This window comes from Lithobates pipiens, unplaced genomic scaffold (genome assembly GCF_037356315.1).
Source record: "Lithobates pipiens isolate NorthernLeopardFrog02 unplaced genomic scaffold, aLitPip1_a1.2 Scaffold_3, whole genome shotgun sequence".
Lineage (NCBI taxonomy): Eukaryota > Metazoa > Chordata > Amphibia > Anura > Ranidae > Lithobates > Lithobates pipiens.
The window spans coordinates 270051343-270075114 of record NW_027507790.1 but is presented as its reverse complement, the minus strand read 5'-3'; the positions used below and the strand labels follow the sequence as shown (position 1 = coordinate 270075114).

The 23772-nt window shown below is 45.5% G+C and overlaps 1 protein-coding gene across 9 annotated transcripts in view; it reads right to left on the bottom strand.

The window, feature by feature from the left end:
• UNC13B (unc-13 homolog B) overlaps nucleotides 1-23772 on the bottom strand; it is a 626059-nt gene that overhangs the window by 144581 nt on the left and 457706 nt on the right. For all 9 annotated transcript variants that reach the window (XM_077463165.1, XM_077463167.1, XM_077463166.1 and 6 more), the window contains 3 exons: nucleotides 22324-22474; nucleotides 22146-22214; nucleotides 5181-5270 (listed from right to left, as the gene is read on the bottom strand). In XM_077463165.1, the coding sequence (XP_077319291.1) occupies nucleotides 5181-5270; nucleotides 22146-22214; nucleotides 22324-22474 (310 nt within the window). The remainder of the gene's footprint in view (nucleotides 1-5180; nucleotides 5271-22145; nucleotides 22215-22323; nucleotides 22475-23772) is intronic.

Genomic DNA, 23772 nt, shown 5'->3' with positions numbered 1-23772 from the left:
ACGGGGCTCGCTAAAACTTATTTATTTTACTTTTTATTCTTTATTTTTGACACTGTTATTTTAAAAACAAAAAAAGTGTCACTTTTATTCCTAATACAAGGAATGTAAACACCCCTTGTAATAGAGAAAAAGCATGACAGGACCTCTTAAATATGAGATCTGGGGTCAAAAAGACCTCCGATCTCATATTTACGCTAAAAAGCAATAAAAAAATAAAAAAATAAAAGTCGTTTGAAGAAATAATTTAAAAAAAACGGCCCTATAAGAGCCTTAGGGGCGGAAGTGAAGTTTTGACGTTGCTCCGCCCTGCACTGGGATGGAGCCGGGTGGGGGCCATCTTCCCCTCACTCAGCTCCATACCACAGAGGGAGAAGGATCCGATCGCCTCCGCTACTACCAACGGCTCTGGTAAGCAGCAGAGGGCACTGGAGCGTGCCGGGAGGGGGGCCCTCTCCCGCCACCGATAAAAGTGATCTAGCGGTGAATCCTCCGCAGAGACCACTTTTATCTGAAAGCCGACCGCCCGCTGAAGAAGAGAATACCGGGGCTTATGGCAGCTAGCTGCTGCCATAACAAAGATGTTCCTCTTCAAAGTACCGACGTATAACGACGGCGGGCAGTTGGCAAGTGGTTAAAAATGACATATCTAATGCTGTATTAAAAAGGAACTAGAATGTGGAAGCTGTGCCCAAAAAAAAGCAGATAGAATATAAGGGACTGTTCATCAGTATTTTATGTGGTCCCCTTGTAACTAATCTTTCCCTATTTTTGACTTACTATGCCTATCCTGTACTGTGTCTCTGAGTGGAGGTGGCTATCTTGGTATAGGCAGGGCTTTGCTTCCGCCTGTCGGAGCCTCCAGTAAGGAGAACAGTGATCAGCACAGTAGTGACATCACCAAATCTCACTCCATATCTCCTGAGAGTAGAGTCAGAGGCAACAGTGCCTTAGATCTCACACCGAAGACATCCATACAGTACTCGAATTAAGAAAGTAAAGGCTGCAGCCAGTGGAAATCAGCTAAAATGTATAGTCCTAATTAAATGCATTGACAAACAGCCATAAAAAATCCAACGTGTTTCAAACAGTCATAAAAATCCAACGTGTTTCAAACACTCATAAAATTCCAACATGTTTCGGCCCACATGCCTTAATCATACATACAGTACTGTGCAAAAGTTTTAGGCCGGTGTAAAGAAATGCTGTAAAGTAAGAATGCTTTCAAAAATATATATTTTGTTTATTTTTATCAATTCACAAACTGCCAAGTGAGCACACAGAAGAAAAATCTAACTCAAATCAATATTTGGTGTGACCACCCTTTGGCTTCAAACCAACATCAATGTTTGCACTCGCTCACTTTGTACATTTGCAAAAAGTCATGGATTTTGTTGGATTAGAGATAATAAATGAATTATAGAAGCAGGTGCTAATGATCATCAATTTCATAGGAAGGTTGAAACACAGTCATTAACTGAAACAGAAACAGCTGTGTAGGAGACTTAAAAATGGGTGAGGAACAGCCAAACTCTGCTACTAAGGTGAGGTTGTGGAAGACGGTTTCATGTCACAGGTCCATCCACCATGGCAAGACTGAGCACAGCAATAAGACCCAATGTAGTTCTCAGAACGGCAGTTGGCACAGCATCTTTTTACCGCAACTAAGCTGACTATAGCGCGAGCATGGAGAACCCCGGCCCTCAGCTTTGAGGCAGTCAAAAACCGTCTGAATGTTGTCATGGTCAATGAAAAACTGTCTTCTGTTCTCTCTGACACTCATACTAAATTTCTTAGAGTCTGGCAACCCTGGATAGAGTACCACCATTCTCCCAGATTTGATACCACCTTGCTGTCGTTGTAGGAGCCCGGTGGGGCACACCCCGTGGGCCCATCTCCCCCCCTCCTCTTTCTGCTTCCCTCTCTTCCCTCCAGACCCCCCTATTCCTCTGTGGCTCTCCACATCTTCTGTCCCCTCCAATCTCCTCTTGTCCCTTGACTTTCCCCCTCCTTCCTTCCCTCCTTTTTTTCATCCTTCAACTACACCAGATAGGATCATTATAGGCTTTAGGCATACTCCAGGCCGTGTTTGTGTTGCATATATGTGAAACCCAGGGTCTGTTTTGATCCAGGGAATGTGTACAAGGTTACCTGGAAATTTGCTTTAATTGTGCTAAACTGAAACTTCCTGTACCGACATCCCACTGTAAGCCTATTGTATTGATCCATAATCTTGTTACTCTACAATAAAAACTTTTGTTAAAGACCCAATGTAGTTGTACTGCATCAGCAAGGTCTCTCCCAGGCAGAGATTTCAAAGCAGACTGGGGTTTCAAGACGTGCTGTTCAAGGGCTTTTGAAGAAGCACAAATAAATGGGAAACAGGGAGGTCAAGGTGTTCCAACCTCAAGGTTTCCTACATGCCCTGAAAAGGATCTACTGATGATGCCACGAGTTAGTAACTTCTTCAGTTAATAGGCCTTGTTTCATATTAAAGGATGTGAAAAATAAGAAACACAATGATGGTCTTTTGGAAAGTTGACTAGTGAATGTGCAAATGGAACTTTTGTGCTCTAGTGAAGCCTCAAAACATATAAACCTGGGGTCTCAAACTGGTGGCCCTCCAGCTGTTGCAAAACTACAAGTCCCATGAGGCATTACAAGGCTGACAGTTACAAGCATGACTCCCACAGCCAGAGGCATGATGGGACTTGTAGTTTTGCAACAGCTGGAGGGCCGCCAGTTTGAGACCCCTGATATAAACAGTCCTGCACAAAAAATATTGAATGTCCATAATCTATGGGAGACAATCCCAAAAGGTGCAAGTGGATAAATGTAGATTAATAGGTCTGATATTCAGTGATCCCTTCCCCACATAAATGGATGGCCTCTCACCTCCAACCTTCGACCTATTAAAGGTCACTATGCAGTAAACAAACGGTAAAACCCACAAATCTTGCAACGTTCTGTCTAGTGCCAATCACTATGCAGTGAGCGAACGGTGAAGCCAACAGGTCCTCGTATCATAGTAATATCGGGATCCGAAGTTTCAACAAGCCATATGTAAAAAAGAACATACGATCTAATGCTCTCTGCGTTGCATCTTTAATAGTATAAAACAAATGGAATTGCACTTACAAAATATCGCACTCCAAGCCGAGTGCTAAGCATCCAGGTTACAGTGTGTATCAAACCGATGTGATGCCCGCGGGTGATGTCATGCTTAACACCTGACCCCTCGTACGCGTTACGTCCCTAGGCGGGACTTCCTCAGTGCAGGGCAGGGTGTCAGTGAAGCCTCAGCTGTATATCAACCCAATGGGCCTCATTGATGAACGAGAACGTCTAAATCAGGGGTCTCAAACTAGCGACCCTCCAGCTGTTTGCGAAACTACAAGTCCCATGAGGCATTGCAAGGCTGACAGTTACAAGCATGACTCCCACAGGTAGAGGCATGATGGGACTTGTATTTTTGTCAACAGCTAGAGGGCCACCAATTTGAGACCCCTTGGTCTAAATCAACCAATTCCAGCCAGGGTTCCTCCTGAGGTTGCCAGAGGTTTGCTAGAGCTGTGGCTGTCTGACCTCCGTTTTGATGATGTGTGCACAGTTCCAGGGCCATACCATTTGGTAGAACCTAGAACAGAACACCATTGATCTTCTTAGCTGTCTGGAAGGGAGTATTACTCCCACTGGACACCAATTTATGGGCCATTTTGGCACTGATCCTCATTGAATTTGTCTTCTTGGTTCTCCAATATCTAAATAATGTTTCATGGGTTCCTCCAGGGTAAGAAGGTGGAGAAAAAGTGATCAAAAAAGACATGGGTTGTTTTTAGATTTAGACTTAGACCCCTTGGTCTAAATCAACCAATTCCAGCCAGGGTTCCTCCTGAGGTTGCCAGAGGTTTGCTAGAGCTGTGGCTGTCTGACCTCCCTTTTTATGATGTGTGCACAGTTCCAGGGCCATACCATTTGGTAGAACCTGGAACAGAACACCGTTGATCTTCTTAGGTGTCTGGAAGGGAGTATTACTCCCACTGGACACCAATTTATGGGCCATTTTGGCACTGATCCTCATTGAACTGGTCTTCTTGGTTCTCCAATATCTAAATAATATTTCATGGGTTCCTCCAGGGTAAGAAGGTGGAGAAAAAGTGATCAAAAAAGACATGGGTTGTTTTTAGATTTAGACCCCTTGGTCTAAATCAACCAATTCCAGCCAGGGTTCCTCCTGAGGTTGCCAGAGGTTTGCTAGAGTTGTGGCTGTCTGACCTCCCTTTTGATGATGTGTGCACAGTTCCAGGGCCATACCATTTGGTAGAACCTGGAACAGAACTCCGTTGATCTTCTTAGCTGTCTGGAAGAGAGTATTACTCCCACTGGACACCAATTTATGGGCCATTTTGGCACTGATCCTCATTGAACTGGTCTTCTTGGTTCTCCAATATCTAAATAATATTTCATGGGTTCCTCCAGGGTAAGAAGGTGGAGAAAAAGTGATCAAAAAAGACATGGGTTGTTTTTAGATTTAGACCCCTTGGTCTAAATCAACCAATTCCAGCCAGGGTTCCTCCTGAGGTTGCCAGAGGTTTGCTAGAGTTGTGGCTGTCTGACCTCCCTTTTGATGATGTGTGCACAGTTCCAGGGCCATACCATTTGGTAGAACCTGGAACAGAACTCCGTTGATCTTCTTAGCTGTCTGGAAGAGAGTATTACTCCCACTGGACACCAATTTATGGGCCATTTTGGCACTGATCCTCATTGAACTGGTCTTCTTGGTTCTCCAATATCTAAATAATGTTTCATGGGTTCCTCCAGGGTAAGAAGGTGGAGAAAAAGTGATCAAAAAAGACATGGGTTGTGGCACGTGGAAGAAGCATGGTCCTGAAGTTATAGTCTTACAGCAGGTTCTTTGTGGTATCACTGATTAAACAAATTGCTTGAAATTTAAAAAAACAAAAAAACTGGAAACATTGATTTAAAAAGGTTTTGCGTAAGTATAAAATACTTGATAACCTGTACCAGTCTACCCCTAATGGTGAGAAAGAATCCACCTTGACCATGCATGCAGAAAAAGACATACAGGGAAAACTCTACATCCGCAGATCTTCATATAACGCACTACATGTACTCCTCAAACCCAATGGTGTAACAGCGCTCTGAATACAGAATTGTCTTACCTTCATTCGGAAGAACGTGATGCTGGTCAATAAATCCACAGTGGACTTCAGATCCTGTAGCCTGTCGGGGCTACTGGCAGGAAAATTGTTCTGCAAAACAATCAATAATAATGAGACTCAATATGCCAAGCTGTCAGCACAACATAATGCAGACTAAACACTCATTAAATTTAATGGGAAAGTAAAGATTGGAGACGCGCACAACAGAAAAATTTGTTTCATTTTGGATTCGTTCATTAAATTAATAATTTTGTTTTTCGTCATATAAATTACGCTAGAATGATTCGTTTTCAGAATTTGTTTTGTATATTTGTTTAATATATTCGTTATTTTAAAATCGATTTAAAACTCAAGATTAAAACTTATTCTACATTTGAAGTTATTATATATTAGAATTTTAGAAGAAAGCTATATTTGTTCTATTTCTTTTTCTATTCTATTATTTTGTATTATTTTCTATTTTTTTATCTTCTCTTCTAATCTCTTTTATTCGTTTCTATTTTTTTTTTTATTCTGTTCTATTTTTTCTATTCTATAATTTTATTTTCTATTCTATTCTTTTCAATTATTTTATTTATTTTTGTTCAAAGTTTTTATTAAGTAAAGAGGAGAAGAAAAAGGAAGGACAAAAATATCCAAAAGGTATACAGACGTTAAAAGTCAAAAGGTATGTAATATACATTCTGGGTCTGATAGAGCAATTTATCCCTACGGCAGCAGGGCGTACGCTGGTGGGGCTACTTTTGTTCTAACTCTAACTCTGCAAAGCTATAACTACCCCCCCTCCATCGCTGGCTATGTGGAAACAACTCATTAATAATAGCTTACCATTATATAAGGAAACAGATATAAATAGGGGTGGTCTCCTCAAATATGGTTTGGTCTAAATGGCTTACAGATCGTTCCACAGCCTCAATAGCCTCGTAGAGGAATATGACTCCCGGCCAACTTTTTGTTAGCTACCGGGCAAATACTTATGACCATTCAAAAATTTTAGGTGGGCATATCCTATGGTACATAGGACTGTACTATTTTTTAAATGAACCACTTAAGCCCCGGACCAATTTGCAGCCAAAGGACCAAGCCCCTTTTTGCGATTCGGCACTGCGTCGCTTTAACTGACAATTGCGCGGTCGTGCGACGTGGCTCCCAAACAAAATTGCCGTTCTTTTTTTCCCACAAATAGAGCTTTCTTTTGGTGGTATTTGATCACCTCTGCGGTTTTTATTTTTTGCGCTATAAACAAAAATAGAGCGACAATTTTGAAAAAAAATGCAATATTTTTTACTTTTTGCTATAATAAATATCCCCAAAAAATGTATATAAAATGTTTTTTTTTTCCACAGTTTAGGTCGATACGTATTCTTCTACATATTTTTGGTAAAAAAAAAAAAAAAATCGCAATTAGCGATTATTGATTGCTTTGCGCAAGTTATAGCGTTTACAAAATGGGGGATAGTTTTATAAAAAAAATTTTTTACTAGTAATGGCGGCGATCATTGATTTTTATTGTGACTGCGACATTATGGCAGACACATCGGACATTTTTGACACATTTTTGGAACCACTGTCATTTATACAGCAATCAGTGCTATTTAAATGCACTGATTCCTGTGTAAATGACACTGGCATTGAAGGAGTTAACCACTAGGGAGCAGTGTAGGGGTTATGTATGACGTTATGTGTTTTTTTTTATTGTAGGGGGCGTGGCCTGGCATGTGACGTCACTGATCGTCCTTCCTTATAAAAGGGAAGAGACGATCGGTGACAGCCACACAGGGAAGCACGGAGAGAGTTTTGTTTACACAGACCTCTCCTCGTTCTTCAGCTCTGTGACCCGATCCCGAAGGTATGTAATCTAGTAAATTGGAATGCACTGCTCTGAGACTACAGAAAAAAATTTAAACTTTAGAAAACCGTTGGTCCTCAAAAAGGTTTTCTATCTAATCCATTAATGAATACAATATAAAAAAAATCCATAACAGTAGCATGCTGCCACTAACTTACAGTTTAAATAGGTTGTACGGGAAGAAGTGGGAGGAGTCAAAGGTAGTGTAGTATGGTTATGGCAACGTATATGTCAGTAAGGGGGTTAGGAAAAACTAATGTTAAAGTGGTTGTAAACTCTTACAAACCACTTTGACCTACAGGTAAGCCTAGATCAAGGTTTACCTGTAGGTCCAAGAAATATCTCCTAAACCTATACGGTTTAGGAGATATTTACCTGAAGACAGCCACCGCATGCGCCGTAGACAGCGGCACGCAGGCACACTGGGTAAGCCGCAGATCGCGGCGATATGCCGTGAGCGTTGGCTCCCGTGCGCGGAAGTGACGTTATCGCTGCTCCGGCGAATCACAGCGCCGGAGCAGCGAGACCCATGGAGACCCACCAAGAAGATGGACGCTCGGAACTACAGGGGACAGCGGTGACTTCGCTGGCTCCTGTGTCAGGTAAGTGACACATAATGGACTACTATGCGATGCGATGCATAGTAGTCCATTATGCTTTACCTTTGCAGGGAATCAAAGAGGAAGTAAACCCATCAGGGTTTACTTCCTCTTTGGTTGAAAATCAAGCAGTGCGGGCAACTGTGATCAACAAGGGCAATACGTTTATTTTCTATTCTGTTCTGTTTTATTTTATTCTATTATATAAAGCAGCCCAAGTAGGAATCATCCTCTTATTTCACCTTGATACCTTATTGAATTTATTGCAATAGGTTTCCATTTCGAATTCAAACTCCGTTTCAAATTCAAATTTGTTTTCAAATTCAAATTAATTTTGGAATTGGAATAATTCGTTTCGGTATAATTTATTTTGGATTCGTTGAAATTCATTGCTATTGTGATTTCTAAATTCAGATACATTTGAATCTGCGAATAACGAACATTTCAGCTAAATTTCGATTTTTAACGAAATGCATCGCACATGCTTAGTAGAGATTCAGTCTGTGCAAAGGCCACACAAAGCATGAATGGAAAAAGGATGGACAAGCATAGATTTTTTTGTACATAGATGCCTGTTTTCTGGTAAATCATCCAAAAAGCTGAGATCTGTGCTATACAATGGTGGCTCTGGATGTTGCATTGGCAATAAAAGCCAAAATATTTTAAATAAAGGAGTTTTTGGTCCATCTCACCATAACCTGACTGGTTATTCTCTCTAATAAATGACCATAAAAGACTTTAAATTGGCCTATTAAATGTCATACGAACAGACTTGGAGGGTTGGGTAAAGAGTAAAGGAAAAGTCAAGCTATCTTGCCAAGAGAAATGGTTGCTCTGTTCTCTCAGTTGTACTGGTCACATATATGAAGGCCTTACGGTTTCTCAACCAGGGTTCCTCCAGAGTTTGCTAGGGGTTCCTTGAGCAATGAACAATATCTGCCTCTTAGCCCCTGTCCACACTGTCGGAGTTTTCGACAACCAAGTCCGTCGGATTTTGTCCCTCGGATCTTGTCCGAAACTGTTGCATACACACGGTCGGACTAAGTTGTCGAAAAATCCGATCATTCAGAACTTGATGATGTAATTTCGTTACGATGGGACTACGTTCAGGCTAGTAGCCAATAGCTTTGATGTAGGAATTTGATCTGAGCATGCGTGGCACTTGGTCCGATCAAAATTCTTTACACATGATCGGAGTATGTCCAATCGAATCAGTTGGTCGGGAAATATTTCCAACATGTTGAAAAATTGGGTCCGACGGATATTCCGACGGAATCAGTCCGATGCAGACCACACACAGTCGGATTATCCGACGACACGGTCTGATAGGACACATTCCGACGGATTCTCCGACCGTGTGTACAAGGGCTTACATAAGTTCCCACTGACACCATTGATCCTTTTAGCTATCTGTAAGGGGGTAATTCTTCCCACTGACCACAAATGTAAGAAGCATTCTTCCCACTGACCATCTCACTATATATCTCATATATCATGAGTTGTAGATATGGTCGTTTTTAGCAGGGTTTCCCTAAGCCCTTATACACACGGTCGGAGATTCCGTCGGAATGTGTCCGATCGGAGCGTTTTGTCGGATATTCCGACTGTGTGTGGTCTACATCTGACTGTTTCCGTCGGAATATCCGTCGGACCAACTTTTCCAACTTGCCGGAAATATTTTCCGACAAAATGCTCTGATAGGACATACTCCGATCATGTGTAGAGAATTCCGATCGGACAAAGTGCCACGCATGCTCAGATCAAATTCCTACACCAAAGCTATTGGCTACTAGCATGAACATAGTCCCGTCGTAACGAAATAACGTCATCACGTCGGATTTTCTGACAACTTTGTCCGACCGTGTGTATACAACAGTTTCGGACAAAATCCGTCGGAAAAAAATCTGACGGATTTGGTTGTCGGAATCTCCGACTGTGTGTACAAGGGCTAAGACTGGAAAGTTATTTCAAAGTTTCCTCTGTGTTGAAAGCATTGATAAAGGCTGGGCTAGACATTTAATCACATAGTTTCTGTTGCTCTGGAGTAGGCAGTGATCAGCCCCTGAAGAAAGATGATATGACCGGGTGCTTTGGCCAGGGTTTCTCAACTAGGGTTCCTCCAAAGGCTGCTAGGGGTTCCTTGAGCAATAAGCAATTTCTGCCTCTCAGGTAAGTTCCCACCGACACCATCAATCTTTTGAACTACCTGTAAGGTTGGAAATCTTCCCAATAAAAACAAGTGTAAGGAGCATTCTTCCCACTGACCATCACACTAATGTGTCACGAGCTGTAGATATAGTAATTTTTAGCTGGGGTTCCTTGAGACTGGAAAGTTATTTCAAGGGTTCCCCTGTATTGAAAAGGTTGGGAAAGACAGGTTGGGTAAGCAGCACTGGTGAGAAAACCGACAGCGCTCATTTTCAACTCCACGTTGGTTTCCTCTAGAGCAGGGATCTCCAAACTTTCTATGCAAAGGGCCAGTTTGCAGTCCTTCAGGTTTTCGAGGGGCTGGACTGTGGCCAGTGGGAGTAGAAAATGACCCAGCATCAGCGTCCAATTATTGGTTTTTATTGCGAGTAATAGTGCCCCATTGTTTATATCAATTGGAAGAATAAAGCTCCATTGATGGTGTCAGCAGGGGGAATGGTGCTCCATCATTGGTATCCATTGGTGGAATAATGACCAGAGGGGAAGATAAAGGCGAGGAAAGGGCCAAATCCGACCTCCGGGATGCAGTTTGGAGAACTCTGCTCTAGAGGTTGCTAAAGGCTCCTTGAGATTTAGTTGAGTAATCTGTGCCTGCAAACCTATAGGGCCAATGCCCAGGGCTGGCCCTACCATGGGTCCCAGTGGGTCCATTGGACACAGACAGCACTTTGAGAGGAGCAGAAAATGGAACCATAGCCACCTCTCCTCTTCTATTTACCCAAATTCATGACCAAGATTTTTTTTCCAACAGTTTTGTGTGTCATGATGAGTGACAACTGCCCACTGCTCCGCTTGCCCCTATACTACCCTAGCCTGCCACTATACTGCCCTAGCCTGTCTATATACTACCTTAGCCTGCCCCTTGGAATTGAACATAATGGTATGTCATATAATTTTGCATATAGATAAGGTGCTGTTGCATGTAAATCTGACTTCCTGATAAATCTAAATTTTTTTTTTTGTAAAATCTTTTTTATTGAATTTTCCCTGGCTGAAACCAAAGGGGAGAACTGAAAATCCCAAATCTCCCTCCAGTCATCGTCATCCAGCTCTGGTATGTCCACCACCCATTTCCTGCAGAGGGAGGACAGCTCAGGGATGGCAGCAACCAGTAGGGACCCGTAAATCTGAGACATGGGTTTCTCCAGGTCTTTTACCCGAAGGATGGACTCAAGCTCAGAGTACTCCAGTACGACCGGTTGTCCCAAAAATTGACAGCGATAAGCATGCGCGACTTGAAGATAACGGAAGTGGGTCCATGTAGGCACATTAAATTTATCACGCAGGATATGAAAGGGAGTAAGTTCCCCGTTGGTAACGACATGCTCGAGCGTCAGTATTTTACACTTGGCCCAGGCCTGAGGGTCCGGGATGGTATTAAACTGCGGAAGGCTAGGATTCAGCCACAGGGGGGTGTGAGGAGACCAGGAGTTCGGCAGGGACGCCCTCAGTGCCTCTCCCGCCCTCCACGCCCTTAAAGTGGTGCGCATAGAAGGGGTGAGGCAGTGAGGTGTTTTTGGCCCCCTGAAAACCAACCCCCTTAAGGCCTCCAGAGACCCCACTATAGCTGCCTCCAGGACCGTTGCAGCATTGGTCAAGTCCGGCTGCAGCCACCAGTGGACGGTTACAAGCTGGGTGGCTAGGAAATATTTGTGACAGTCAGGAAGAGCTAACCCTCCACTGCCCACAGGCCTGGTGAGCATGGTGTATTTGAATCTGGGGGACTTGGGTCCCCAGATGAAGGAGAGAAAAAGTTGTTTCAGAGAGTTAAAGAAGGCTTTAGTCAGCCATTGTGGGGAGTTCCTAAATATGTATGTAAGTTTGGGAAGGACCTTCATTTTAAGAAGGTTTATGCGGCCAATAAGAGAGAGGGGGAGATTGCCCCAAGCCTTTAATTTGGACTTGATTTCTATCAGAACAGGTTCAAGATTGAGCCGGACAAAGTCCTTGTTCTCTCTTGAAATGACAATACCCAAATAGGTAAACCTATCCACCCATTGAAGCATGGTGGAGGATGGTGAGGTCCTGGCCCCCTTGTCCACCGGAAAGAGCTGAGATTTATGCCAATTCACCTTCAACCCAGTGAAGGCAGAGAAGGCATCCATGATTCCAAGTGCGCCCTGCAGAGAGTCACCGGAATCATTTAAAAAAAGCAGAAGATCATCCGCATAGAGGGCCGATAAATCTAAATTTTAGTTTTAATTATCATGATATAAAATAATGGATGGAAAGGCCTTTTGGTGGGCATAATTTTTTTTGGGGTGGGGTGGGGGGCAGCATTTCATACTTGGACCCAGGCAGCACAATGTCTTGGGCCAGCCCTGCCAATGCAATGTGGCAAAAACAGCAGTGTGTGACACTAATTCTCATGTTATCTATCTGTAAGGCCCCTTTCACACTGATGGACCGTTCAGGTCCGCCTGTCAGTTTTGACATCGGACCTGAACGGGCGCTCCATGCTGGTCTATGGAGCGACGGATGTCAGCGGAAACATGTCTGCTGACATCCGACCCAGTCCGATCCGCTAAAAGCAGACGGATGGCCCTACGTCCAGATCCGTCGCTATCGGATCGGGTGAGATCTGATGAAAACAGGCATGCTGTCCATTTTCATCCGATCTCTCCATAGAGACCAGCAGCGCTGGACAAGCCCCTCCCCGCTCAGTGAGCAGAAAGGGACCTGTCATCCGCCAGCTCAGCGGAAATCAACGGAGAGATCTCCCGTTGAGCCGGCGGACAGAAACGGACTCCTTGGAAGCGGATTCCGCCTCGTGTGAAAGGGGCCTAAGGGTGGCATTCTTATGGACCACCAACGTAACAGGCATTTGGTTTTAGTAAAGGTTGCCCGAGACCTGAAAATTATTTTATGGGTTCCTCTGGGATAAAAAGTTTAAAAAATTCTGCTCTAGAGGATCATTTATTTCAGCTCTTCTAATATTTATTGATTTCAGCATCGCTGGCAACATCCGAGTACAGGTCCCCTTTGAAAAGACTCCCTCTGCATTAATATATTTATTTTTTTGGCCATTGCTACTAGAAACATTTTTCCACTGTCAGAAAAAGTAACAAACTTCAGCAAACATTTACATAACCCAAATGTGGAACCAAGACCGTCAGAGGGCTCTTCTTGGGAGACATACAGATGTCCCCAGGCCTATGTCTCGGTAGTTTCACACTTTCCTATGCTGAAGATTTACAAATCTGAATTTTGACTTGCAGCAATGTGACATTCAATTGCAGCCAGCACAGAACTGGTACAGAGGAATTCTATGTAGAAAAAAGTCACAAATATAGCAACCTACTTATAAAATGCATTATTTTATTTGAATAACCCATCCTTGCTTCTGTCAGTGTCCCCCAAGATGGAGTGCTTTATTTACACTACCAAGGGTAGCACACACTGCCTTATTTACCTCCAAACACAAACCACAGCTTGTGTGCAGAAAGGTCTAGTGAAACTGCTGTGAAATTAACCTGTGCAGGACTATCAGACCCAGGGCCAGGACAAGGGGTGGGCAGGAGGGGCTGTTGCCCTGAGGGCAGATGAGCAGTGACATCAGGAGGGGGGGCTGGAGCCCCGAACGGGTCCCCGAAAAGCCCCGGGTCTCAGGCATGCACCATTGTATTGTAAGCCCTGAGCGCCACCGCCCAGCGCGGACTAATCTGATCTCGACTGCCGACAAGTACGGTCGAGTGACATAGCAGGTCCCGCCTTTTGGAGCCTGCAGCGCCTATGATGGACGTCCCATTGGTCCAATGCCGGGACCGCGGGACGTGTGACGTCCATCATAGGCACTGCAGGCTCCAGAAGGTGGGAATTACAATGCGGCCGCTGCGTCACATCACTGTGAGGTCCCCGCTTGGGCGGGAGGCTCTCCTCTCCTCCTCTGGCTGCCTGCTGTGATGATATTGGGCACACTGCACACCATAGCTGAGCTGCTGCAGGACACATGAAGTCTGTCTCCTGGTCAGGTATGTCAGTGTATGTATGTCAGGTAGGTAAGTCAATGTAATGGTCAGTGTGTCAGGCAAGTGAGTTTAGTGGTCAGCATTGGTGGGCACTGGTAAGCCAGGCAGCAACCAGCAAGTGAGCTTACCCTCTGCCACACAACCTCACCGTCCAGCCAATCCCCACCCCCCCCATGTTGGCTTGGACTTCGGGCTGAAGCCCCTGGTCTTTTTGCCACCTAGCAATGCCCCTGCAGATGAGAAAGGGGACCAAAAATGGTTGCATCGTGGTACATCCATTCTACAGAATGTATTAAAAGTGGGGTGGCGCAGTTCCGGCTCCTTGCCCTGGGTGCTAGCCGACCCTGTCCTGGTACTAAGCAGACCCCCGTTGCTAAACTGCACGGCTACCGAGTCTGCACAACTCACCAGTGTGTCACAAGAGACCCTAAAAAAATGGACTTGCCAGTATGAAAAAGCTCCATATATAATGTGGGGTGTTGCTGCTGAAACCTATGCAAGTTCCAATTTTTGGGGGGGCTCCCAGTATCACACTGGGCACACATCAGGCTCTGTAAAAGTACAAATGTTACAGCAGGGTGCCAGCAATTACTTGCAGATACTGTATTCTGAAACATTACACACAGCCTTCTGAAAAAAAATGTTTTTGCGTAAAATCAGCTTGAGCTGTTGAAATATGTAAGCAACAGGCTTTTTTCCCCCACTAGTGGAGCTATGAAGAGCCTGGAAAGAGTGGCACAGAGCCAAGAGCACCATCTAGTGGCTGGATATGTAAAAAACAAAAAAACAAAAAACAAACATACTTTACTTTGTAACCATATTTTTCGTACTGATCAAAATAAAACATAAACGTAAATATATAAAACCATTGTGCCATTTCTTGTAGGAGGAAGTAGAGCTGTGATTCAACGTAAACACCAAATGCATTTCTTTTTATTTTGTCTTTAGTTACTCGTCAATGCGCATAAGTGTTGATAAACATTTCAGGCCAACTCCTTTGGAAGTCTGTACAGAGCAGATGGTAAATGTTTCATTATTGAACAGGAAGACAGATTGGTTGAGGAACGGTCGAGCCAGAGCTCCAAGATCCATCCAGCGTAAGTGTACCAGTCCCGCAGCTGCAGTTAGAGGAGGGGGAAGGGTGCTCGGGGGTGTCACGGAGGGCAGTGGTCATGCAAGTGGTGAATGATTGCAATGTCCCCGCTGTTCTGTCTGTTCTCTAGCAGAATAAGATGGGGCATGTGTGGCTGAACCACTGGAGCAGAAGAGATGATCACAGTGGCTAACAAGACTGTTATCAGAAGGACAAGGCACAGCAGTCAGTTCCCTCCATCCTTGCACATCACAGCCCTCACTTCTTCTCAGAAAGTCTAATTAGACTTTGCCCCCAGCTCATTCACCCCTTATCGTAAAGGAGGATTGATGATCACAGTGGCTAACAAGACTGATATCAGAAGGACAAGGCACAGCTGGCCTTCTCAAACATATGTAGACATTTTACGCCCCCCATCCGGCCTTTTGGCTGTCCCTGTTTCACCCACATGAGGTCAATCAGAAATCCCTGGATCCAAGCTGGCCAGGCATTTGTTGGTCCACCGCGGTCAACAAGATGGCGGCAGTGACACTTTTGCCCTCAACTGGCATTGGATGTGTAGGAGTGGCAGCACGACCCTTTAACGTGACTGGGGTGGACCATAAGAGGTGGGCAACAAGGATATGAAGCGGATGAGGGGGCATGTAGGTAGGTGTTGCCAGGTCCCGCTTGCCCCCCCAGGCCACCAGTAAGCCTTCTAAAACATACCATATGTGGACATTTTACTACCCCCATCAGGTCTTTTGGCTGTCCCTATTTCACCCACATGAGGTCAATCAGAAATCCCTGGATCCGAGCTGGCCAGTCAACAAGATGGCGGCAACTGTGCTTTTGCATTTGCTGGTCCACCGCGGTCACCAAGATGGTGGCAGACGCACTTTTGCCCTTAACTGGCATTGGATGTGTAGGAATGGCAGCACGACCCTTTAAAGTGACTGGGGTGGACCATAAGAGGTGGGCAACAAGGATATGAAGAGGATGAGGGGGCATGTAGGTAGGTGTTGCCAGGTCCCGCTTGTCCCCCATGCCACCAGTAAGCAGTAGAAACTATGACCCCCGATAGCGGGTATTTACTTCTGCCTTGCTGCGGAAGGGATGTCATATGCCATAGGCATGTAGAACATTGGAGGGAATATATAAATATTAGATTGACCCTCCACAACAGTCCCAGTTTTTCACATGGCCCCTTGGGAAAATTAAATGCCCACCCCCTTCTAAAAAGCTCAACTTGCAATTTACCTTTGAACCGCCTAGGAAATTTAGCTTCTGAGTTAGTTCCCTAGCACATCTCCTTCCTTCCTTGCAAGTCACAGCCCTCACTTCTTCTTGGAGAGTCTAATTAGACTTTGCTGTCCCAGCTCCTCCACCCCTTATCGTATAGGAAGATTGATGATCACAGTAGCTAACAAGACATATCAGCAGGGCTTTTTTTCTCAAACAATAGGTGCTGGAACTCAACCACAACCCCCCAAAACCCCTCCCCCTACGCACACCCTCCAAATCACATCAAATAGTGGGTGTGGTCATATTTCATAAATAGTAGAAGGGTCTTAAAGGGGCATTAAATATCGGGACTGCATTACATACAAAGTGCAGAGTTCATGGGGGTTACACACAGAGTGCAGAGCTGTCACTTGTAAACACAGAAACCAGACTTCTGTGTTTACAAGTGATTATGGTAAGCAGGCACCAAAGGGTCTGAGCCAGAGGTGGTGGAACTGAGTTCCACCAAGTTCCCCCTGAAAAAAAGCCCTAGATATCAGAAGGACAAGGCACAGCTGGCCTCCTAAAACATACCATGTGTGGACATTTTACGGCCCCCATCAGGCCTTTTGGCTCTTCCTTTTTTCCCCCCAGGAGGTCAATCAGAAATCCCTGGATCCAAGCTGGCCAGTCAATAAAATGGCGGCAACTGTGTTTTTGCATTTGTTGGTCCACCGCGGTCAACAAGATGGCGGCAGTCGAAGTTTTGCCCTTAACTAGCATTGGATGTCTAGGAATGGCAGCACGACCCTTTAACGTGACTGGGGTGGACCATAAGAGGTGGGCAACAAGGATATGAAGTGGATGAGGGGGCATGTAGGTAGGTGTTGCCAGGTCCCGCTTGCCCCCCATACCACCAGTAAGTAGTAGAAACTATGGTATTTACTTCTGCCTTGCTGTGGAAGGGACGTCATATGCCATAGGCATGTAGAACATTGGAGGGCATTTATAAATATTAGATTGGCCCTCCACAACAGTCCCAGTTTCTCACGTGGCCCCTTGGGAAAATGAACTGCCCACACCCCTTCTAAAAAGCTCAACTTGCAATTTATCATTGAACCGCCTAGGAAATTTGACTTCTGAGTCAGTTCCCTGGCACATCTCCTTCCTTCCTTGATTGCAAGTCACAGCCCTCACTTCTTCTCGGAGAGTCTAATAAGACTTTGCTGTCCCAGCTCCTCCACCCCTTATCGTATAGGAAGATTATTTTTTTTAATTTTTTTAATGAATGGTCTGGTGACAGGGTCTCTTTGAGGGTGGTGTTCATGCTTTTGTGTGCTGGGTCTACTTGTGGTTTTTACTTTTCCTGCTGCCCCCCCCCCCCCCCCATTGGGGAAGGTGAGCCGCCATGCACATGGGGTTGAGAAAGCAACAAAGCGAGCCGTTGTCTGCAACATAAAGCAAGAATCAAACACAGACATTCCCTTTCATGGTGGCTCATCTATTATGAATGTAAAGCTTCACATCACTCGGCATTGTCAGGCTCCTCTGTGGTCTTGTTCTCAGTGAAGGACGGCTCTGGGGGGGGGGATGCAGGATGGGACATGGGGGATAAGGGGGATCAAAGGATCATTGTTATACGAGATTGCTACAGACACCAGGTACAAACACTTCTCCACCCTCTGTCCCTGAATCAGTGGGCCCATTTAGGTTACCTCTAGGGGGCGAAAGTGAGTGCTTGTACCCATTAGAATCTCTTATTTTCACCAGTTTACCATCCTTAAAAGAAACTTAAAGTGGAAGTAAACTCCCCTATCGTTTTCAGCCAAGGAAGCTTCCATCGTTGCCTCTGTTTAATCTTCAACTGCTATGGTGCTGCACATGTGATTTGTTATGACACCAGCCATTGGATGGTGTTATAGTTTGGCTGAGAGCACAGCCAATGTGCAGTTAGCATTCCCGGCATGCCTTTTTTTTTAAACTGTTTAAATCGATGGGTTTACTTCCACTTTAAGGGGCGTCTTTAAGAGACTTGCCCATGGGGAAGCATTGCCTGGGGATTCTCCTGGCAGCAAGGGTAGGCAATTCCTGCTGATAGCGAAGCTCATACTCCCTGCTAATTGGAGAGCTCTCGCCCTGACTCAGCAGTGTGCGTGTCAGACCTCTGCAGAGAGACCACTGCTTCCACACAAAGAAAGCAGCCACAGTCTAAGTAGAAAAGCTTGTCCACTGCCAGCATGCTGCAAAGAAGCGCACTTGCTTATGTAGAAGCAGTGGTCTCTTTGCAAAGGACTGACACTCCCCTGCTGAGTCAGAGCTAGAGCTCACAATCTGCAGGGGGGCTGTGAATTCCACGGGTGGTGACGTCACATATAGGTCCTATGGCCCAGCCACTGCCGGCGCTCCCGCCTCTCCCCTTCAGCTGCCGCTCACAGACAGGGGAGACAGAGTTGCGGGATCATGTGATCAGACTGGAGCAGACTGAATAAAAGGTAAGTATACAGATTCTATTTACACAGTGTAGGCACAATAGGTAGGAGGAGGGGACTTTGGGAGAATAGTTAGTGTTGGGAATGAATTTCACTTTAGTGCTTGTGTGCTGTGTCTGTATTCTGGCTTAGCATTGTGTGTGTCAGACCTCTGCAGAGAGACCACTGCTTCCACGCAAAGGAAGCAGCAACTGTCTATGTAGAAATGCCTGGCCACTGCCAGCATGCTTGTGTGAAAGCTGTGTCCTCTTTGCAAAGGTCCGACACTCCACCCCGCTGAGTCAGAGCTAAAGTTCTCCAGCTGTGACTCAGTAGTGGACATGTCTGACCTGTGCAGAGAGACCACTGCTTCCACACAGACAGCAAAGCTCCTTCCCTGCACGCTGGCAGGAGACAGGCTTTTCTATTCAGGCTGTTGCTGCTTTCTAAAGGAAGACCTAAGATTTTGTACACGGTTTGGTTTCACCTGGAATCTACTGTATGTACACGATTTAGATTCTGCCTAAAAGCAGAAGCCAAATTCACATTTTGCAATCACAAAACACTCCACCGTGTGCCTCTCTGAAACTAGTCTCTCTTTGTAGCTGGCGTTCATACATGGGCTGTACAATCCTCTTTATTAAGTCACAGGGTAAAATCCAAGATAAAACCGTATTGGCACGTTTTAGCCAAGGATGGCCTTCGTTCTAGATGACTAAGGCCTTTCCGTTGCTGAAACGTGTCAGCAATGTTTAATCTATCAGCCCAAAGATGAGTGCCAGCTTTAACATGGAGTCTATACAGGAGCCCCAAGCTGCAGCACCATCACCTGCACATGGATATTGAATCCATCCAGAGTGAGCATGGCGAGTTTTTTTTTTTTTTTGGAGAGACATTTTTTTAAAGCGAGGGTTTGACCTCAAAGACCTCTTAGAGGACTAAGGCCTTCCTGAAACGCGTTAACTAGGGTTTATTTGTGGATTTTATCCTGTGACTTAATAAAGAGGATTGTACCACCTAGGCATGAGTGGCGGTTTTCACATACAGTCTATTTGGAGGGTATACGGGAACCCAAGCCATAGCACCATCACCTGCACACTAATACAGTATACATCCAGGTTAATAAAGCAGAACTTCTGCTTGTTTGCATCCTCCCCCCTCCTCTAACAATACGCACTTTTTTTGGGAGGGGGGGGTGCAGGTATGTGGCTTTGACAGGTACCCTCGTGTGGAATTTCTGCTCCACCCCCCCTTCCCCCGCAGCCTTCTGGGACACATCACAGTCCCCAGATAACTGTGGGACCATTCACAAAGCACAGTGCGACTCGCACATGCGCAGTGGGAAGCCGCAAGGCTTTACTGACAGTTTCCCTTAATTAAGATGCTGGTGCCTGCACCAAAAGTTGTCTGAAGAATCGGCTCAGGTGAGTATGGTGCTGGATCTCTGGACAAGTAAGTGTCCTTACATTAAAAATCAGCAGCTACAGTATTTGTCAACTGAAGAATGGGCTCAGGTGAGGATGGCGCTTGATCCCTGGACAGGTAAGCGTCCTTACATTAAAAGTCAGCAGCTATCGTATCTGTTGACTGAAGAATGGGCTCAGGTGAGGATGGCGCTTGATCCCTGAACAGGCCAGTGTCCTTACATTATAAGTCAGCAGCTATAGTATTTGTTGACTGAAAAATGGGCTCAGCAGAGGATGGTGCTTGATCCCTGGACAGGCAAGTGTCCTTACATTATAAGTCATCAGCTATATTATTTGTTGACTGAAGAATGGGCTCAGGTAAGGATGGTGCTGGATCCCTGGACAGGCAAGTGTCCTTACATTAAAAGTCAGCAGCTATATTATTTGTTGACTGAAGAATGGGCTCAGGTAAGGATGGTGCTGGATGCCTGGACAGCACAATCCTCGCCTGTACCAGCACCTGAAAGGATACCCGCTCACAAAAGCTCTGCCCCGTCCTCCCCTTTCCATGCAGCCTTCTGGGACACATCCCAGGGCCCAGATAGCTGTGGGAACATTCACAAAGCGCAGTGCGACTTGCACATTCACAGTGGGAAGCTGCAAGGCTTCACTGCCAGTTTCCTTTAATTAAGATGCTGGTGCCTGCACCCAAAGTTGACTGAAAAATCAGCTCAGGTGAGGATGGTGCTGGATCCCTGGACAAATAAGCGTCCTTACATTAAAAGTCAGCAGCTACAGTATTTGTTGACTGAAGAATTGGCTCAGGTGAGGATGGTGCTGGAATCCACGGATAGGCAAGTGTCCTTACATTAAAAGTCAGCAGCTACAGTATTTGTTGACTGAATGAATTGGCTCAGGTGAAAATGGTGCTGGATCCCCGGATAGGCAAGTGTCCTTACATTAAAAGTCAGCAGCTACAGTATTTGTTGACTGAATGAATTGGCTCAGGTAAGGATGGTGCTGGATCCCTGGACAGCACCATCCTCGCCTATATCAGCACCTGGACAGCAACCCCATCACAGAACTTCTGCCCCCCCCCAACCCCTTTCCCCACAGCCTTCTGGGACACATCACAGGCCCCAGATAACTGCTGAAACATTCACAAAGCACCGTGAATGTTCAGTGGAAAGTGGAAGTGCATGCACAGTGGGAAGCTGCAAGGCTTCACTGCCATTTTCCTTTAACTTTAATTAAGATGCTGGCGCCTGCACACAAAGTCGACTGAAGAATCAGCTCAGGTGAGGATGATGCTGGATCCCTGGACAGGTGAGTATCCTTACATTAAAAGTCAGCAGCTACAGCATTTGTCAATGAAAGAATCGGTTCAGGTGAGGATGGTGGTGGATCCCCAGATAGCCAAGTGTCCTTACATTAAAAGTCAGCTGCTACAGTACCTGGCAACAGAAAAATCGACTCAGGTCAGGATGGTGCAATTTTGTTTGGGGGGGGGGGGTGGAGAGACTGGAGCTCCTCTTTAAGCACAGCAAGTTCTTTTATGAAGAGTCACTTTGTAGCTGGGGCTTGACCTCAAAGACCTCAGGGCTAAGCTATACCATCTATTGAGGCCACCTCTGTGGCTAGTAAAGGCACTTTTACCGGACAGAAATATGGAAAGTTGCAGGGATAAGCCCTGAAGATGAATCTAGCTTCAGAGAGGCACACAGACAGGACTTTTCCAGCTAATGAAGGCATTTTGTGGTGTTGGCACTAAGTTTACAGTGACTGACAAGTTGATTTTGAAGCCTATGATAAGTCTCTTTAATCTAGGAGCCTATTTTCTCCCTTTCAGGAAGTGTGATGAAGCGATATGACAGGTTATAGTTAGGTTTAAGTAACTCCCATTTCTATAATTGTCACCGGGCACCCTGTCATCAATAGCGGTGCCTCTTGTAATATATTAGAGCTGGAGCGGTTTGTATCACACACTAATCACAGGTTCCGTTCTCCCTTGGCGGATCCTCCGAGCCCCCGATTGTACATCTTCTTCCAGGAGATAGTTAATTACAGAGAGGATTCAGCCATTTGCCGCGCAACGGGATTACAGGGAGAGGCGAGGGAACGCTGGCAATCTGCAATCATCTCTTTGTGTTTGCTGCTATTTCTGAACTCACCCTGTACATGGAGAGATCGATCCGCAGAGAATTGTGCAGCTGATCCAGGAGCTTCACGAAGCGTTCTTTCTGTACCGAGAAAAGACACAGTAGTTTAACAAAGGGCGGCGAGCAGAAAAAAACGCATTGTATGGAGGGTGGACAACAAGCGGGGGGGGGGGGGGCTGCTGAAACTCACCCCGAAGTTGGAGGCCGAGAAGCGGTCAGAGGCAGACACGTTGGTGGAGGCCGTGGTGTGAGCGTAGTAGGCATTGATGTTGGCCAGTAAGGTGCTCATGACGGCTGGAACTCCCGGACACATGTACTTCGAGGACAGGCAGGCAAAGTGCCTAACGGGGGAAAAAAAAAAGAATATTAGACATTTTACTACTCACATAGGATGATCGAGGTGAACCAAAGAGTTACACACATTGTGCATGGCAACCAATTGGCTTATAGCTTTTATTTTCAAAGCTTAAAGCGGAGTTCCACCCAAAAGTGGAACTTCCACTTATCTGATTCCTCCCCCCTCCGGTGCCACATTTGGCACCTTTCAGGGGGTAGAGGGGAGCGGGTACCTGTTTGACAGGTACACTGTCCCCCACTTCCGCCCGACCTCTTTGCGGTACGTCAGAAGTTCGGCCCCCTTACTCCTCCCTCCTCCTCCTCCTTCTTCCTCTGCTGCCAGCCCAGTAAAAAAACTAAGCGAGCTTCACGCATGTGCAGTAGGGAACCGGGAGGGAGGGGTACCGACATGGATTCCAGGACAGGCAACTAATATTAAAAGAAAGTCAGCAGCTACAATATGTGTAACTGCTGATTTTTGAAATTTTTGGAGGTGGGGGGCAGAACTCTGCTTTAACTGAACAAGCTAGAAGCTGACTGGTCACTGCACACAACTGCTCCAGTTTTAGTAAACATCCCGCCCCCACCTTCCCTTGTGTCTTTAGAACCCTAAATCCAGCGGAAGACAAAAGCATTCTCATATAGAGTACGAGAATATGCCTATTTTTTTCTAGCAAAAATTGAGTTTTTCTTTAAAACACAAATCTACACCCAACCTGATACTACCCCTATAGTGCTCTGGCCCCATATATGTTTTTTTTTATCATATGTGTATATGGCGATCACGTGAGATACAGGGTCCTCTTCGGCTCTTCTCCAGCCTCTGACCAGTACTCAATGATGTTGAGGAGCAGGTTCATGAAGAGCCGTCCTCAGTCTTCCAGGTTAAGAGATGCTGAGCGTCATTCAACTTTGAAGACTGAGGGCATCTAGTGGTGAAAAGAAATTAACAGGAGGACAGCTCCACAGTGAGTATTACTAACAGGATGCCTCTTTAAGGGGTGGGTCCACGACGTCCTGTTCTCAGTCTTCCAGGTTAAGTGATGCTGGATGTCATTCAACTTAGAAGACTGAGGACATCTAGTGGTGAAAAGGATTTAACACAGGGACAGTGTTGAAGTATTACTAACGGGATGCCCCTCAAGGGGCGGGTCCATGACGCCCTGTTCTCAATCTTCCAGGTTAAGTGATGGTGGATGTCATTCAACTAAGAAGACTGAGGACATCTAGTGGTGGAAAGGAATTAACACAGGGACAGTGCCGCAGTGAGTATTACTAACAGGATGCCCCTCAAAGCACTGAT